The following is a 17,042-nucleotide window of genomic DNA, read 5'->3' on the forward strand; positions in this document are numbered from 1 at the left end:
GAGTTTTGACCAGCAATTTGAATTATGCCCAGACAAGGGCCAAACCTAGTGTATTTATTTAAAAAGTGGCTATTTCCATACATTTGTTTTCAGTCCATTATTGTAATCTAAGCAATTTATTACCAGTGGATAGATATTTCTGTGACCAGGATATCTCTGTTTAGGAGAAGTTGCAGTTGAGTTTTAATCTAAGTCTCTAAGGCCACCTGATCATCCAGCAATGACATTTAGCCTATTTGTAAATGGCTCAGCTTTGTACTATTTTGAATTCTAAAAAATTATTTTTAATATTATACCTCAGTAGTTAGTGGCATATTAAGTACAGTATAAGAAATGAAAGTTGCATAATACATACAGTAATGAGACATTCTGCATTCTTTTTCAACAGTAAGTTTCCACCGAGTCTTCATGCTCTGGTGATTTCTGAGGCTCATCAGGATGAAATAGCCAGGGGATTCCTAATGTCACTGGATTCTCTCCTCCTCCCATTGCTTCCCTTTAGGCCTTTCCTAGAAGTCGTGTTAAGTAAAACTTTAGGTAGGTTTAAAAGTCCCGAATGTGCTCCAGTGCATTAGTTTGCAGCAGAGAAATGTTACTGTATATACAAAGACCCTTTTTCCTTACTAGTTTATCGTAGAGTATAGGCTCACCGCAACAGTATTGCATGCATTTTCAAATCAGATGTTGACATAATCTGATCAGTTCAAGTTCTTTTATTTTCTTATCATAGCTAATGGGATTTTCAGACAAAAACAAAGGAGGGAATATGTCAGCTGCATTTGATTTCATTACTTTTTTAGGTACATCGTAGCTCAAGCATGAGTAACCCTGATTGGTTCTAAGTTTTCAAACTGTTAATTAGAACTGAGACTAAATACCAAAGCGGGAAAGAAGAAAAGATGCAGTTTAAACTTTTGGAAAACCAACAGCAAGTATTTTAAAAAGATGGGATTCCTTGTAAGATAGTTTAGGTTGTCATTAGAAATTTCAGTTCCATGCTTTTTAGATGCACTATGGTTAGGTGTAAATTTTTGCATGTGGATTTGTGAGGCCTATCAAACATGAGAACTCAATAGAAATTATTTATTTATTTGCTTTCTTATTTATTTAACCAAAAGGCATGTGCTGTCTATTTTTCCAAACTTCAGCTCTCTCTCCTGAGCTGTATTTTCCACAGTGTCAGCTGCTTCTTTCTATAATGGACGTGTTACCATCCCAGCCCCATGATGTGCAGACTCTTTGGAACAGTGGAAGTCAGTTCCCAGAAGAGTTTCCCAGGTGATTTCTTGCTATTGCCACAAATCTGTGTTGGCATGTATGAGTGTATTTGAGCCGGACTATTCTCCACTGATAAGCCAAGATCTTGACATGTCCTGAACTTGCTTTATGAAAACAGATTACATTGTTTTAGTGAAGGAAATGTAGTATCTGGTTTTAATAAAGCAAGTGAAATTCAACATTGATTTTTAAATTAATCTGTTTTATAATACTAATGCTGTCTGTGACACACTAATTTACATTTAATATATAATTTATATAATTGCTGTCAAACTTTATTTTGTTTTTTTCTGGAAATCTAGTGGTTAATACCATGCTTCAGTTCAATTTGTTTTAGTGATGCATGAGGGCTTGTGCCAAAGATCTGGTCACTGATTTGTAGACCAAGAACTGTTCTGTTCTATTTCCTTACAGGTTGTCCTTGTTTGCAGCCCTACTGCTCAGTCTTCGGCAGTGCTCTAGTGAGCTTTCCCTTCCTGTCTTCTTGCCAGGAGCAATAGAGACAGAACAATCTGAGGGTCCTGTCACTTTTTACCGCTATGTATGCATCCACTTGTGTACCTTTATAACATCCCTCTCGGTTACACACTTCCATTTACTGGTAAGGAATATTGCAACTCTTGATTTGGAATAGCGCAAAGATTTTCAACCTTTTAAATCAGGCATTTATTTTGGGAGATTTAGATAGGTCATGCTTCACTGATCTATATATAGATTATACCAGTATTATCAAGAAATGTGCTTTTTCTTAAAAAAAAAAAAAAAAGAAAGAAATACACCATATATTGTTTTCATTATCATTGTTAAAATTGAGCATTACTAGCTTCATCTTTTCAGTACATTGTTGCTCTCTCCTCCATCTGTTCCCGTTGCCTAACCTGTTCATTGTTTAGCTTACGAACACCTAATCTTCTCTAAAGCTATAAATTTCATATTGCAGCATTGAGTTGTTTGTTGGCAATAATTTGATGTACATGGCCAGAAGTCTACTCTTTTCCCCAAACTGAATCATTGTGATTTCTTAATGCAACTATTATTATTTATAATTTCAAAATATGCTCAAGGCTAGTAGCCAAATCCTAAAGTATTTTTCTGTAGTCCTATTCAGCTGCAGGTCTACCTTTTCTGTTTATTGCCTATGGGATGACAATAAAAAAAAACAATTTTTGGTTTCTCTGCATGTGTTTGATGTTTAGGAATCCTCCCTGCTGGAAACTCTATTAGGTCCAAGCATGATCATGGCTGTCCTAGCTATGGATGTCTGGTGCTTCCTTGCCCGGTAAGATCAAAGATGTACTGAAGGATGAGTAGCTATAACAAAGAGTGGCACAACAGCAACTTATCTACTTATCCTTTATATTTGAAAACCAAGAAGGGTATTCCAATTTCTTCTACTCAGACTAAAAATGTGCTTGCTTAGAACCATGCTAAGCTAAATAAGAACTTAAGTCCAAATGTTCCCATTGAAAGATCACCCCAGACTAATAGAGACTGGCTGGACATTGATTCATATACTAATCTTGCTGTCTTTCTCATCTTCTAGATATGGAACAGAAGACCTTTGTGCTCACCATGCATTTATAATAGCTTATTTGGTAAGCAGCATTTGGTTTTGCTTATAAAAAGATACATTTGAACAGAGCAGAAATAGTAAATGGCAAAGAACAATGTGGAGCTTAAATATGTCCACGCTCTGATTCCAGAGTTTTTGATACCTTGGAAAATGTTACTGTACAATAAGGGAAAAATGCTAATTTCCCCCCTCCTTTGCCTGACTTGCTTGTACGCAAAGTGATAAATACTGGTTTTGTAATTTAGAAAAACTGGAGTAGAGAAAAGATAGTCAAACTGGTTACTGCACTGGTGATGCTGGGCACATACCTAAACGGAGTGCCTTTGGATTACATGAAGTAGTATTCCTGGCCCAGCCAGTGCTTCTCCTGGGGGCTCTTTCCCTGAATGTTGCCACCTGGATGAAATGCTTTTGGGGGCTCAGTTGTAATTAATTTTAGTAAGCGTTTTTCTTTAGAATGGATTTGGCTCCTTTACTTAAGCTGTCAGGAGACCTTTACCAAACTATTTCTTGTTTTTTGTGTGCTCTGATGTTAAAATTCTTGTTTCTTATGAAAACAAAATAAGTGAATTTGAAGTGGTTGATATGAAAGAGTTATTGGTTAGTTAGGCTAGATAGTCTTATGGCAGACTTTCTGCATTTCTGATGATGAATCTATAATGTTAAGGAGATAAATAGGACACTGGATTGGTTGCTGCCTAAAATTATGCCAATGTATGCATAGTTGCAGATTCTGGACATTCAATTAAATTTGACTAAATATTGTTTCCTTTAAAAACCAGTTGTTTTGTGTTCCAATTTAGATAAAAGCTTGTCCTGCTGAATGTTATCAAGTCTCTCTCCTAGGGGTGCTATTAAGACGTTTGCTCTTTCTGATGGCCCCAGATCACCAGGCAAGTCTCTCCTGATATGGGTCAGCTTATAAATATTGGGCTTTCCTTCTTCAGTGTGAATATCAACTCAACAGCTAATATGAATCAGTTTGAATTGATGAGAATGAATGGTAAAATACACTTGCTTATTATTGCAGGGCAGTTTATTTCTGATGTGTGATTATAACATGGAATGAAAACAAAAGATTTTCTTTCCCTTTAATATGACAATCATTTATTTTTCCACCTGGTATTAAACCTTTTTGGGTGGCTAGAAATACATTTCAGCGTTCTTCATTGTGGCCTCTGGGTTTCTGCCATATGCTCTTTGTGGCTGCTTATGACATCATTCAGAATATTTTAGGGCAGGGTGGGCAACGTACAGTAGGCTTCTGTGCAGCTCCCAGGGCCTCCTCTGATACATATTGCTGAAAATTAGTCGTACAATTCCCATCATTTTGAGACAACAAACATATGAAAATTATAGTGTAAGTCTCCAAATAGGCTTTGCAAAACTTAAAAATCAGAGCCCTTGCCACAAAAAAAACCTCTTCTGAAAAACCAGGCAGAACTCTCCCCTTCCACACACACATACACTTTGGGTTTCTGTATTTGATAAACAGCTTATACAAGATGATAGCCTGAAAGTGGCACTGGTGGTTTGTGTAAGTGTATGTATCTGTAGAGAAGAAGAATGGCTGGACATGACTCCAGAAGATCACGGTGCATAGACTGAGCAGTTGCATCCCTCAGACTGACTGAAGCTTTATAGCCTTTTCCTTTAGTGTCAAAGTATAAAAATATTTTAGGCTTATTGCTATGGGTAGGTTTTTAATCTTTGAAAGAAAGAGTAAGTCGTATCCTGGATAGAGGAGTAAATTGTGTATTTGAATTTTTCCCACATTCATGAAGCCCATGAATTCTCATGCTTTTCTGCCTTTGTTTCACCTTCTTTTAGTTAAAGTTCACCCAAAAGTTTCCTCCCAAAGATACTGAGAACTTGCCACTGTGGCAACACCTTTCGCTCCAAGCTCTGATACCACTGCACAGACACCAAGTTGCCCATGAGCTTTTTGTGGCAGGACTTGCACGATGTCAGGGGTGGTTGAATAGTGAAAAGTCATTGAATGAACTTCCACAAGTGGTAAGAAAAAGCATGAATTGCGGGATTCCTGTTTATGAATTAAAAATTCACGGGGATTATTTTGTCTTCCTTAGTCCCTATCTTTTCTGGGAAGCCTGTACGTAATAGATCAGCATCCTGTGTTTTTTCTTCATAATATGGGGTTTAGTCTTTTCTGGCTTTACAAGGAGGAATGGCCCGACTATGATCTAGCATCCAGAACTATCTATTGCAGTAAATCTACATAAAAGATGAAGAGCTCTGAATTACAGAGCTATTACTTGAAAAGGGAGTGCAGTTAGCTGTTTTTCTCCTCCTTGTGGTTGCAGAGAAAACCCAGAACATACAGAAATAGCTTCTGCTGCTTTCAGTGAACAGAATTTTCCAACAAAGAAAAAGTATAGTTGGTTTACTTTAATTTTCTTATAGCCTCTGAACCTCTCTTACATGCTCCTACTAGGCCAGTGTTTCTCAATCTCAGCAACTTTAAGACATGTGGACTTCAACTCCAGAATTCCGCAGCCAGCATTAAGTCCACACATCTTAAAGTTGCTGAGATTGAGAAACACTACACTAGGCACTTAATCTTTGAAGAGAATTTCACCAGAACTCCATACTGGAGTAGCTGTGCTGTTGGAGGACAAGTCCTAAATTGTTTCTAACTTCTTGCAACTCTTTCCTTGGTTGCTAGAACTCAGCTCTCTCAGCCTTGCTGTCTATGTGCCAGAGTGCTAGGGAGACCCTGGAGGTGGAAGAGCAAGCAGCACTAGTGGGAGCTCTTGGCCAGATTGCAGTCCATCTGCCAGCTACACAGGTAAAGAATGTTCATTTCAGCTGCATTTGCTTGACTTCTTTAGATGCAATGAGTCAGAATCAGAGGACGTAAAACATTTTGCTTGGGAAATGGAAATCATATTCCATGACAGCAAGGGAATAGTACATCTTGTTCCTGCCTTTTATTACAATACCTGTGGTATCTCATTATAATAAATTCTCATATAAATGACAGCATTTAAAATGTGATGACAATAATCTCATGACAAGAGTGTGCCAGAAGAGGGGAAAAAATGCTGTGTGCAGCCCCCATTTCTCATAGGCAAAATGACAGTTTTCAGTGGCATGATTTTCCCTATTTTCTATGAAATAAGTGTATTAAGCCTCTCCCATTACATCCGTACCATATTCCCTGAAATCTTAGAAGCCAATGGAGACTAATTTTAAAAACTGCATCTTCTTATTTAGAAGGTAGTTTACTTCATAATTCACTATACAAGAAGAGTACATACTCTGTAAGTTTTAAAATATGGCTTTTAAATAGTTGATCAATAATAGAACTGACTGCTGAATAGTTGATCAATAATAGAACTGACTGCTACCACAAAGAAACTGTATAGTTCTTCCTGATTATTAACCACTGTATTAATAATTATTAACCACTGTATCTATAGTTCCAAAAACCTCATTTAGTTTAAACAGTGAAACTGGTGCTTGTGACACAAAATGTTACTTTTATCAATGAAGGTATCCAGTGTAGCCTGTTTCCAGCAGATGTTTTGCTTCATACTTCAACTTCTCCAGCTTTTCATTGAAAGATTGGAACCACAGTTGCTAATTCAGGTAAAAAAGATTTGGTGGGTAGGGTTGATTTAGATGCACAAATGACTAATATGCTGCTTTTCAGAGTCAGTTTTAGCTGAATACAGTAATCTGAGGTTATATCAATTATGGGAATATGAGAATGCCATATTCCTGCCCTCTGACAATTATGGAAAGTCTGGCTGTAAATTTCATACTTCCCAAAGTTCTTATTTCCCTGTTTAGTGAATAACTCCAAATTAAAACATCTAAGACAGAGAGCCAGCTAGCCAACATTTGAACACGGCCAGTGAAGAAGATCCCTCTATCTCTCTGAGTTACTGGTTCTGCTGTCAAAATGCTCTGTTAGAAAGTTCTTTCTAACATTCCATCAGAATCTTCTGTCCTGTAATAAAAAACTCCATTTTTCTATGTGTTTAGTTTTCTATGTCCCACCCTCTAGAACAAGAAATAACACATCTTGACTTTCTTCTGTGTGACATCCTTTCTGTATTTGAAATCTGCTATCCTCCTTCTGTCATCTTTTCTGAAGGCTAAAAATAATTTTTCACAATTACTATCACCAGGAATAGTACCCTCCATCGTATTACTATGTGTTTGATTTTTTTTATTAAATACTTAATTTTTCATTGTGTCATTGTTAACATTATCTATTTCTTTCAACTTATTCCTGTAACCTTTTAAGTTTTTTTTAATAGTGCTGCCTTCTAAATATCCCACTCAGTTTTGTGTCATCTACAACTTTGATATTTCATAAGGATTTATGTTTCAAAATATATTTTGATAAAAATATATATCAAATATTTGTATAAACGTTTAATAGAATTTTAGAATATTTAAAAATGGACATAAATATAAATATTCTACTTCATAAGGATTTATCTTCCAAAGCTATTTCATAAGAATTCAGCGATATCTAGAGAACTCATTCAAATTAAAGAGGTGTTCCTCAACTTGATCTGTGTATTCTGTTGCTCGTGCCTTATACAGGCATGGTAATTATGGCTAGGGTATTCTAAATGGGTTGTGTTCTTTTTCTACTCTCTGTCCTAAATTTCTCCACTTTCCCCTCCTTTGTTGGATTTAACTTTTGGGTTTGTGTTGGTACCAATCTTTGCCTACACTAACCATGGTTCCTATCAACCAGACTGGCTAGGATGATTTCCTCAGAATAGAGGTAATTTACTCTGCCTGTATTTTTGAAAGATTATCTGGTATCTATTTCATCTTTTGGCCTTCCTGGATTATACATCAATTTTAAGTCTACCCTCAGCCATAGAAACTCACTGGGTGACTTTAGAGCTATCACTGTCTCTCAGCTCAGTCTCTCTTCTGAGAAGAAGGTCATTTAAAAGTGTGGTTGGGGTAGGAGAATGAGGATTACTGCTTGGGGCCTCACACATGGAGACTTCCCCATCCAAAGTGTATTTTAGTATCTGAACTATCGAATTAAGAGTTTTCATTCAAGGCAACAAAACTAATTAGTTAAATTACAACAGCACGAATTATATCAATATTTCAGGTTTTCCCATAATTACATAGGTATACAATGCAGTGAGAAAAAAGAAGGGTGTCCAAATGTCTATTCTGCCCTTAAGCCTCTCAGAATCTTAAAAAGTCCCTGTTCGTAGGGCAGTGGTTTTGACGAAAAAAAAAAAAAGGCGGGGGGAGAGATGGAATACTATGTATACCACCTTGAGCTCCTGAAAGAAAAAGTAGAATATAAATCTAATGACTAACACACACAGTAGTCCTTGCTTAAAAGCCACTCGTTCAGCAACCATTTGAACTTACGATGGTGCTGAATGAGTGGTACTTACAACTGGTCTTTGTAGTTACAGTAGTCGCAGTGTCCCCACAGTCACATGATTGTGATCTGGGCACCTGGCTTGCAGTTACGACATCGCAGCATCCTGCGGTCATGGGTTCATCATTTACAACCTTCTTTGCCGGCTTCCTACAAGGAAAATCAATGGGGAAGCGACACGAGGTCACAAATGATGACCATGTGAAGTCCTTGCTTAAGGACAGCACAGGATTCATTTAATGATGGCAACTGGAAGTTTCAGAATTGCTGTTGCTAAGTAGCCTGGGTCACGTGATATTACGCTTTACGAACGTGTCACTTATCAACGGAAATTCTGGTCCCAATTGCCGTCTTTAACAGAGGACTACCTGTAATATTGAACCATTCAGTTTAGGTTCAAATTTTGGATGGGCATAGTGTTATACTACGTTGATGACTAAATTCCATTTCTGTGTTACCATAAAATCAGGACAAATCAAGTAATAATATGTGTCTATGAGTGTGAAATTCATAAAACAAGATATGACTATTTCAGTTCTGAGACAAAGTCAGTCCAAGCTGACCTGCTACTTACATAAATGAGTTCTTCAGAATGCTTCAGCATTCATTTTTTATTTTACTGAATACTGTATTCAGTAGCATCTGTACCCGATAAAGGCAGGGAAGTTTATCTTATGAAAAGGATGAAACAATAAATGTCTGAACAAATTGAATCTTGATCATAATAAGCAGCATTATTTTTCAGTGTAACTTATTTTCTGCCATTTTCCTTATGTTTGATACTTATTTTCTCTGTAGATACTTTCACTACAAACTTCCCTTCTGCAACTGAATTCCCCTGATCGTGTTGTGATTGCAGTCTTAGATTTTCTTTCTTCAATGGGAAAACCTTTCATTCCTCCAGATTTCCAGGTAAATAAAGTGAACTGTCATTCTGTTCTCTCTTTTTTGTATGTATTTTATTTGATGTAACCTTTGGAACTGTTATAGTGAAAATAAGAAACAGCAGTTGTACTGCTCTTGAGATGCTACTTTTCAGCTACTGGATACTATATTAATCCAAAAAAGAACAATAACTGCTCTTTGAGCTGTCATCCATGCAGTCAAACATGCAGATCTGCACTTACACAAAATGTTCTAAAGCTGGCTTCCAGGGAAGAAATGGCTGATTGAATATGGCTCTGTTCTTTGTGGACCCGATGCCCATGGCAATTAGAGGAGTTGGCCTCAGTCCAGCTGTTCGGCATCATCTTCAGATAAAGGAGATCAGCAGGATCACCCACAGGTACTCCTGACAGAGATTCCCTGTGAAGAGATTGCAATCTAGCAATGTCTAGCGGGTGGAGTGCTCTGGGAGTCTAGGGAAACATCGAGCCCAAGCCGTGGTGCGGAGCCTTCAAACGGACACTAGATCAGCTTTACTTCCTCTTTTAACTAACATCGTAAACTGCCTATTCGTGATTTATTTGGCAATTTAAAACCTCCTGAAAGACAAGTTGCTGTACACCGGGGGAATTTCCTATTATCCTGGGAGAAAGAAGACCAAAGTAAGTTTAAAGATCAAAAAGAAATACTTTAACTTTTGGAAACAGTGAAAGGGAATTAAGAATGTTGATTGGGGACAATTAAGAGGCTAGATGGATTTGAAACAGCTTTTTTAAGGATTGTTTTAAATGTTTAAGAAAATATGGTAAGTGAATTTGGATTTAATTGCAAGAAAATCTGCCCTAGGAAAGTTTGGCTTCTGAAAATAAACAGAAAATAAGAAAGCCTTCAAGGTCAGACACTAACAATATATCTCTTTTAACAATGGAGGAGCATCTTTTTTCCAAGGAAGAATTTTTAGCTGTTTGGGATCATGTGTCCAGGAACTATTTGTAAAATTGGGGCTAACAGAGGTTGTAGAAGAAAATATTTTACTTGGACAAAATAGCACTGGAGGATGACTTGAATAAGGATTTTAAAATGGACTTTAAAGAAATGCCAGATTATAAGAGAGACATGGAAGATATGGAAAAAGATGCTGTGGATCTGAAGATGGACTCAAAGTTGCTTGATTATGAGAATGATATGGAGAAAGAAGCTGTAATGGACTGGAAGAGTGACTTTGAGAACTATTTTATTTTGGACATAGTGAAGGGAAATACCAAATCTCTGAAATCTTTTTTGAAAATAGATAGGAAGAAAATGATACAAGATTGTTATCTGGGGTTTTATTTGGAGAAGAAACTGAAGACTGAGCCTTTCAAAAAGAAGAGAAAGGAATTCAAAGTGGATTTATCAGATCAAGGTTAAATTGTCCATGTTTTGATTTTGGATTGTTAATATTGAATTTTCTTTTTCTGACCAGAACTATAAGATGATGATTTATACCTGTAAAAGTGATTTATTTGGTTTAGCTTAAAACACATACATGATTATTATTGGTCTTTTGTATGCTTAAAAGGAGAGATCTTTTAGGTTTCACTTCTCAGAAAAAACATAGAAGCTAAAATGCAAAATTGACCTATTTGTTTAAGCTTAAAATGTATAGTTTATTATTACTGGCACTCTTAATCATTTTGCTGATTATATTGATTGTTGAATGCTTTTTACAATTCTCTTATTATTTAGGGATGAAAAAGGGGATAAGGAGGGGTTTTTTTAGTAGTAATAGAGAAGGTGTTAAGTTACTGTTAATACATATACTTGTTTGGAGGGAGGGGGAAGTCATCTTTTACATTTCTTTCTCTTTTTTCTTTTTTTCTTTTTCTCTTTTTCTTTTTGTTTGTAGGTTTTTTAGTTTTGTATTAGTTTTTATATATATAAATGTTAATAAAAATATTTTTTAAAATGTTCTAAAGCTGAGAAATGTTGATGACGGGGGAGAATTCCCTCCCAATCCTGAATAACCACTGTAGAAGAGATGTATACCTACAGTAGAGAGGGAAGGTGGGCTACCATTTGCAGATAACCAGTCTGTCCTCTTTTGTAATCTCTGCATCATATATATGAGTTAAAATATTATGAGTTATCATAATTATTGCAGTTGTAGAACTGCATGTCCTAAAGTGACATCCAACCTAACTCTTTTATCTAGTTGGTGAAGATGAGGTAATTGTTTCAGGCCCAATCAAAGTTCGGATAGATCAACCCCTAAACAGCCATGGACAAGCAGTTCTGGTAGAATATGAAGATGAAGGGGCCAATTTGGCTTACTGGTAATAACATAATATGGAAGAACTTACTTAAGAAGTTTGAAAGAACTGAGAATGCTTCTCTTAGGCCATAACAACAAAGACAAATCCTAAGAATGTCAAAAGGAAGCAATTTTCTTGATGTAATAGGCAATACTTCTGCAGATATTTATATCCCACAACTATAGAGAACTCTATGATCTGAAATATTAAAGAGGAAAGAAATAATGGTCAATGTATGATAAGTTGAGCAAACAATAACTGGCTGATACATGGAAATATAGCTACCTTATTAAGATCCATAAATTTTGTGAACAACTTTGTTGAATGAAAATCTAAAAGAAAGCATTCAAAACTGAAAAGGATGCAAAGTAAATCCAGGATTCAAACCTCATCTGAGATCAATATACCAAAATGCATATCTGTCCAACATCAAAGACATTTGGCAGTGTGACCATGCAAGACGTTCATGATGAGATGACATTGTGGAGAGCAAAAAGAGGTTGAGTTAAAATCAGGAATTCTTTCTCAGTTAAATGTTCTATTTCACTACATAGAACAGGGATTACTGCCAGCTTTTTTGCAACAACTACTACAGAAGTCTGAAACAATCCATCTTTGTGGTAATAATGAGAATTGAATAGTCTGAATTGGTATATTCTGAGTTGTTAACAAGGATGGGTATCTCTTTAGATTAAGACCCACAGATTCATACAACCATATCTCCCCCTGTCCCCCTCCCCAAAAAAACCCTCAGCGTAGATTTGGATTGCAATCAACCTTATAATTAAAGATACATTTATTTTGCAAAGCAGCAAACCATCATGTAGAAAATGCAGGTAAGCTCTTTCATAACTTTCAGAAGTTACTAACGAACTATCAATTTTTTCCCATCAAAAGATTTAATACCAGGCTATCCATATTGATGGAATTTGGGATTGGTCAGGAAAAAAAATCCAGTTAGTAAATCATATAGCAACTTGGAGCAATGCAAGTAACCTTAGGTTTCCTACAAATGTATAAAAATATGCAAAACCACGTAAAGCTCAGGCTAAGATTTGAAGTGAGGACAGTGTGCTGGTTTTCTTCTCTTTATGTACTAGAAAATTGAAAAGTGTAGCAGCTGAGGTCAGTTTGCAAGTGAGTGTTAGGCCACAAAGAATTATTTACTACATGGCCATAGTGTTCTCATAGGAGCAGAAATTTGGTGAAGACGCTCCGTCTGGACTTGATTCTAAATTTATTTTAAACTGACAGTCATTGAAATGTGAGATACTTTCATATCTTTACTCCCCTAATGAATAGTTTGTTGATATACATGAATACATTTTGATAGCTGCAATACATTATGGCAAGTTGGTTGGTTTGTTCTGGAGGGACTGAAATGTCATTTTGTTACTAGCAACCACTGTCATGATTAAATTCTAAGAGCTTTATATGAATTATATAGGTCTACTTCTGTAGTTACTACTTCAATGCATAGATTTAAACCAAAATAATAATTGTATTATTGGCTTGTTAGGTTCAGTTTCTGTCCAAGTTGTCCTGTTTGTTTGGTTCTTTGCTGGCTAACAATGGCTGGCTAATACAACAGCATGCCATGGAGTCATTCACTCAATTTGCAGAGGTAAGAAGTCCAATTGTGCTTTTCGTGTTTTAGATAGTCTAAATTAAGTTATTTCAGATTCCTATACCACTTGTGAAGCAGAACCTGTCCTTTAGAGGACCGATCTGTAATGTAATTTGGAGAAATTAGAAGCAGCAGAAACACTTATCTTGCCCAAAGTGTAAGTCCAAAATCTCTGCATTTACCATAGTTTTGAGAAAAGGCAGAATTATCTTTCATAACCTGAAGTTTGGAGAAAGTGAGGAAACCATAGAGGAAGGGTGAGTTTTCTCATTTGCCTTGGGATTTGCAGATTTTATTTAAAAAACAACAGGAAGTATTCTTCCTTCTTCTGAGAGCCTTTTTTGCATGACAGAATTTAAGGATGGGAACAGTAGTCTGATCACTAGCAATATAATTGTTAGGAAGATTTAATTTTAGCTAGATCAGCATTCTTCAGTTGCTTATCATGCTCACAACTGTGTTTCATCATAACAAACCATATTTGCTCAGTACCAAGTCATGTTTCTGGAGAAGTATTTGAAATATTAAAATATGAGCTGTTGAGGACAGGAAAAAATGTATGGAGAAGTGTATACCATTTCTCTTTCTTCTGAAGTGTATTTTGGTTGAAATGTTTGTTGTTTACATAAGATAATTAGGTACACTGTGAAGAAAATTTTAAAATTGTTACATTAAAATAAATGGATAGGCAGAAAATAAAGGGAATATGAGCAGAGCAGAATCTGAAGTACCTGACTTTGTTATTAAACTTACTGCAACAAATACTTAATATATTCAGTTCTTAGTAGATATTCCTTGATCCTGCTTGATTGTTGCACCTAATAGCCATTGGTATAAACTGTTCCTTACTTTCCTGTTTTGTCTTTGTATCAAGGGAACAAGCCATGAAGAAATACTTCAGAAATGTCTGAACTCTACTGAAATCAAAAGCAAAGTTGTTGGCTTTCTCTCCAAGGTATTTAAGAAAACATAAAAGTGACAATGCAATGCTGGTGTCAAATCTACTTTTAAATTAATGTTTCATAAATAAGCATGCATGCTGCCTTTATTATTCTAGAACACATGGAGCCTGCAGAACAGATAGAGCCTTTATGAATCTTGGAACATAATCTAGAACTTTGGCGAGACAAGTCACAAAGCCCTGTGCATTACAGAATTCTGCTGAGTTAGATGACAAGATTTCTGTCTTGCTTTCCTGTACACTACACATTTGAGTACCCAAAGCAAGGTTTCTTCTTTATAGCCTGCATGTAGCTATACACATTTATTTTAAATATTTATATTGTACAGGTAATCCTCGTTTAGCAACCACAATTGGGACCAGCAACTCAGTCGCTACGTGATGTGGTTACTAAGTGGAAAAATCACATGAACTCTGCTCACGATTTTACTTCAGCTTTCCTTTTTCCCCACTCCCCTGCCCTTTGGAATGCTCACCCCCGCACTGGGATAATTAGCAAGAAGAGAATTAATGTTTGAATTTACATTCATTGGAGAGGAAGGGTTTACAAGAAAGTAGGCAGGCACAGAGTAAGGAATACACATTGAAAGCAATATGCTGGGACTGGCTGTTTGCCTAGTGTGCTCACAGCCTGGAGCCGCTTAGGAGGCAAACAAAAGCTGAAAGTGTGAAAGTGATTAAAGTCCTGTCAGTTACAGGCAGAAGCTGTCAGCCAGCTAATTAAAGTCATAGAGCTGAAGTTGTTAACTTGCCATTAGCACCTTTTGGGGAAGCACTGGGCTGCAGAGAAAAGCAGCTCAGGAAGAGATCACTTGTTTAAGCAATCCCTCCACTCTGAGAAGGAGGGGAGAGAAAAAGAAAAGGGTCATGCATAGGACATTGCATACTGACTGACTGTAATGGCGAACATGTGACTGAGAGATGCTGCAAAGGTCATAAATGCAGGCATTGGTCACAGAGTTACTTTTTCATCACTGTTGTAACTTTGAATGGTCACTCCCTGAGGCAGTTGCTAACCGAGGTCTACCTGTACTTTTCTGACTGAAGACAACTTGGAAAAAAAAAATGAACATTAGAGTTTTAAGTTGGATCTTTATTCCTCCCCATCCTGAGTGTCCACATGATTTTACTCCTCCTCATCCCACTAGAAGGAGTAAACTAAGGTAACTCCTATGATAGTAGGAACTATGAACAGCCATTAATTGTTAATACTGGGTTATTTTTCTTTGTTATTCTCACACAGACCAATCACATGGAGGAGACACCAAAAGCAAAAGTGGATCGAATGAAAGAAGAAAATGCTCTTTTTATGCACTTCTTCCAGGAGGCCAGAGTAGATGGGCAAAGAGCTCTTATTGGAGAGGTATATTGTCTTTTCAGTGAGAATGTCTAACTTCAGAATGACAAGGGGTATCACAGTGTTATTTTTATGTTGGAAAATTTAGAGTTAATTTAGGGTTCTCACAGATACTGTGATATTAATAACCATTTACATGATCTTAGTTTTTTTCATTCATGGGAATTAACTCCAATTAAAGCTTATATATCTAAGATGTATATACAGGAGTCACATTTACTAAAGTGGTTGCTAGCATGATGAAATCTATCTTACAAGAAGCCAGAAAATGCACCTGCCAGCTATTCATTTAACGTTGTTCTAATTCACAAGGTGGTTCCTAATCTTATAGTAGGCTACCTTGAAATTTATTCTTACATTCCAGCAGATCTTTCTAAACTGCAAGTTACTTTAGATAATTCTTAGAGGAGAAAGTCTGTTCAACTCCTCCTAATCTTCTCTGTGTAATGGAAGGGACTACAGAATTTTCATACTACCGCCTTAGGGTTTGTATTTAGAGGAGTCATTTCAAGTAGGGAAGGTCAGTTTTAAGATTCTGTTGAAGCTTGTTATATTTATACAGTAACTGGACTACAGCTGCTTCTGTAGACCTACTGATATATGGTTCACACTGGCCTTTGTTTCCAAACTGCCATCTTTACTAAGCAACCACACAGATAGCCAGTAGTATCAGAGCAACTTTACAAGAATGTAACTGAAGAGATGCTACGTATCTGCATGGGAAGAAGCTTCCCTCAGCATTACAGTCTATTCTTTTTGGTTGCCAAGGAGGACTAATTTCAGGCAGTCTACCCATACAGTTAAAACAGAACCACTTTGACCCTTTCTATAAGAAACCTTACATGAGAAATGTAGGGCTTGAAAATCACAGAGCATCATGGAAAGTTGTTGGGTTTTGTGTACTGATTGGGTTGATTTTACATTCCCCTGCTTAAAATGCTTATGTTACAGAACTACTCTTCTGTTTCTTAATTGTAGCCCTCCCCGAAGAGAACTTGCTATTCACCCAGTGAGATGCAATACAAGTCAGCAATTGACACTGCTGAGAGGACGCTAGACACCATGAAGCAGTTGTTACAGAAAGGTCCACCCCCCACTTGGCTTGCAAAAAAATTGGAAGCATTGCAGACAACACTGAACAGCTTAAAGAACAGTATATGTTGGTCTGACCAAAGTGTCCTTTCTGGGTGATTTTAGTACTGTACTGTACTGTAAATGGAAGCCCCATACTTATGGCTTGAACTCACCCAGGCAGAACTAGTAGTAATTCTGGATCTAGAAAGTTGTATGTTAACTTTATGTTTATAATTTGTAGTGGCTTTCTAGCTGAAAAATATTGCAACTGAGCAAAAATAATGATTAAAAATGGCATGTATGCTAATTCATGCCATTTCTTTAGTTTGTTTTTGTTGTCTTTACTACCAAAATATAAGAATTACAAACATATTCAACAGTCCCCTTCAGGACATTTTATCTAGGAAATAAACTGTCCAAAGAAGAACCAAGATTTGCTGCTATCCTGTGGTGTTTCTCTCCTGTCCTAATTTAATCTCAGAGTTACTCTACAATTAGCCTTGTAAAAACAGTTGTCATAGGATTCTCTTGTATGCCAATCTGTAGAATCAACAAACATTTTGAAGCCTAATTTTCTCATAAAAATAAGTTGCAC

At 36.5% G+C, this 17,042-nt stretch overlaps 1 protein-coding gene across 1 annotated transcript in view; it reads left to right on the forward strand.

Moving 5' to 3' along the window:
• Positions 1-17,036, forward strand: part of FIRRM (FIGNL1 interacting regulator of recombination and mitosis) — a 37,975-nt gene extending 20,939 nt beyond the window's left edge. Inside the window, exons 11-24 of the mRNA XM_088154221.1 lie at positions 389-537; positions 1,149-1,278; positions 1,693-1,879; positions 2,475-2,557; positions 2,822-2,873; positions 3,655-3,744; positions 4,682-4,867; positions 5,538-5,660; positions 6,368-6,463; positions 9,048-9,161; positions 12,948-13,052; positions 13,930-14,010; positions 15,260-15,379; positions 16,352-17,036. Of these exons, the coding sequence (XP_088010347.1) occupies positions 389-537; positions 1,149-1,278; positions 1,693-1,879; positions 2,475-2,557; positions 2,822-2,873; positions 3,655-3,744; positions 4,682-4,867; positions 5,538-5,660; positions 6,368-6,463; positions 9,048-9,161; positions 12,948-13,052; positions 13,930-14,010; positions 15,260-15,379; positions 16,352-16,564 (1,729 nt within the window). The 3' untranslated portion in view covers positions 16,565-17,036. The remainder of the gene's footprint in view (positions 1-388; positions 538-1,148; positions 1,279-1,692; positions 1,880-2,474; positions 2,558-2,821; positions 2,874-3,654; positions 3,745-4,681; positions 4,868-5,537; positions 5,661-6,367; positions 6,464-9,047; positions 9,162-12,947; positions 13,053-13,929; positions 14,011-15,259; positions 15,380-16,351) is intronic.
• Positions 17,037-17,042: the final 6 nt, after the last annotated feature.

Source organism: Python bivittatus, unplaced genomic scaffold (genome assembly GCF_059951505.1).
Source record: "Python bivittatus isolate LINGU-HERP-01145 unplaced genomic scaffold, Pbiv_v1 ctg000700_np1212, whole genome shotgun sequence".
Taxonomy (NCBI): domain Eukaryota; kingdom Metazoa; phylum Chordata; class Lepidosauria; order Squamata; family Pythonidae; genus Python; species Python bivittatus.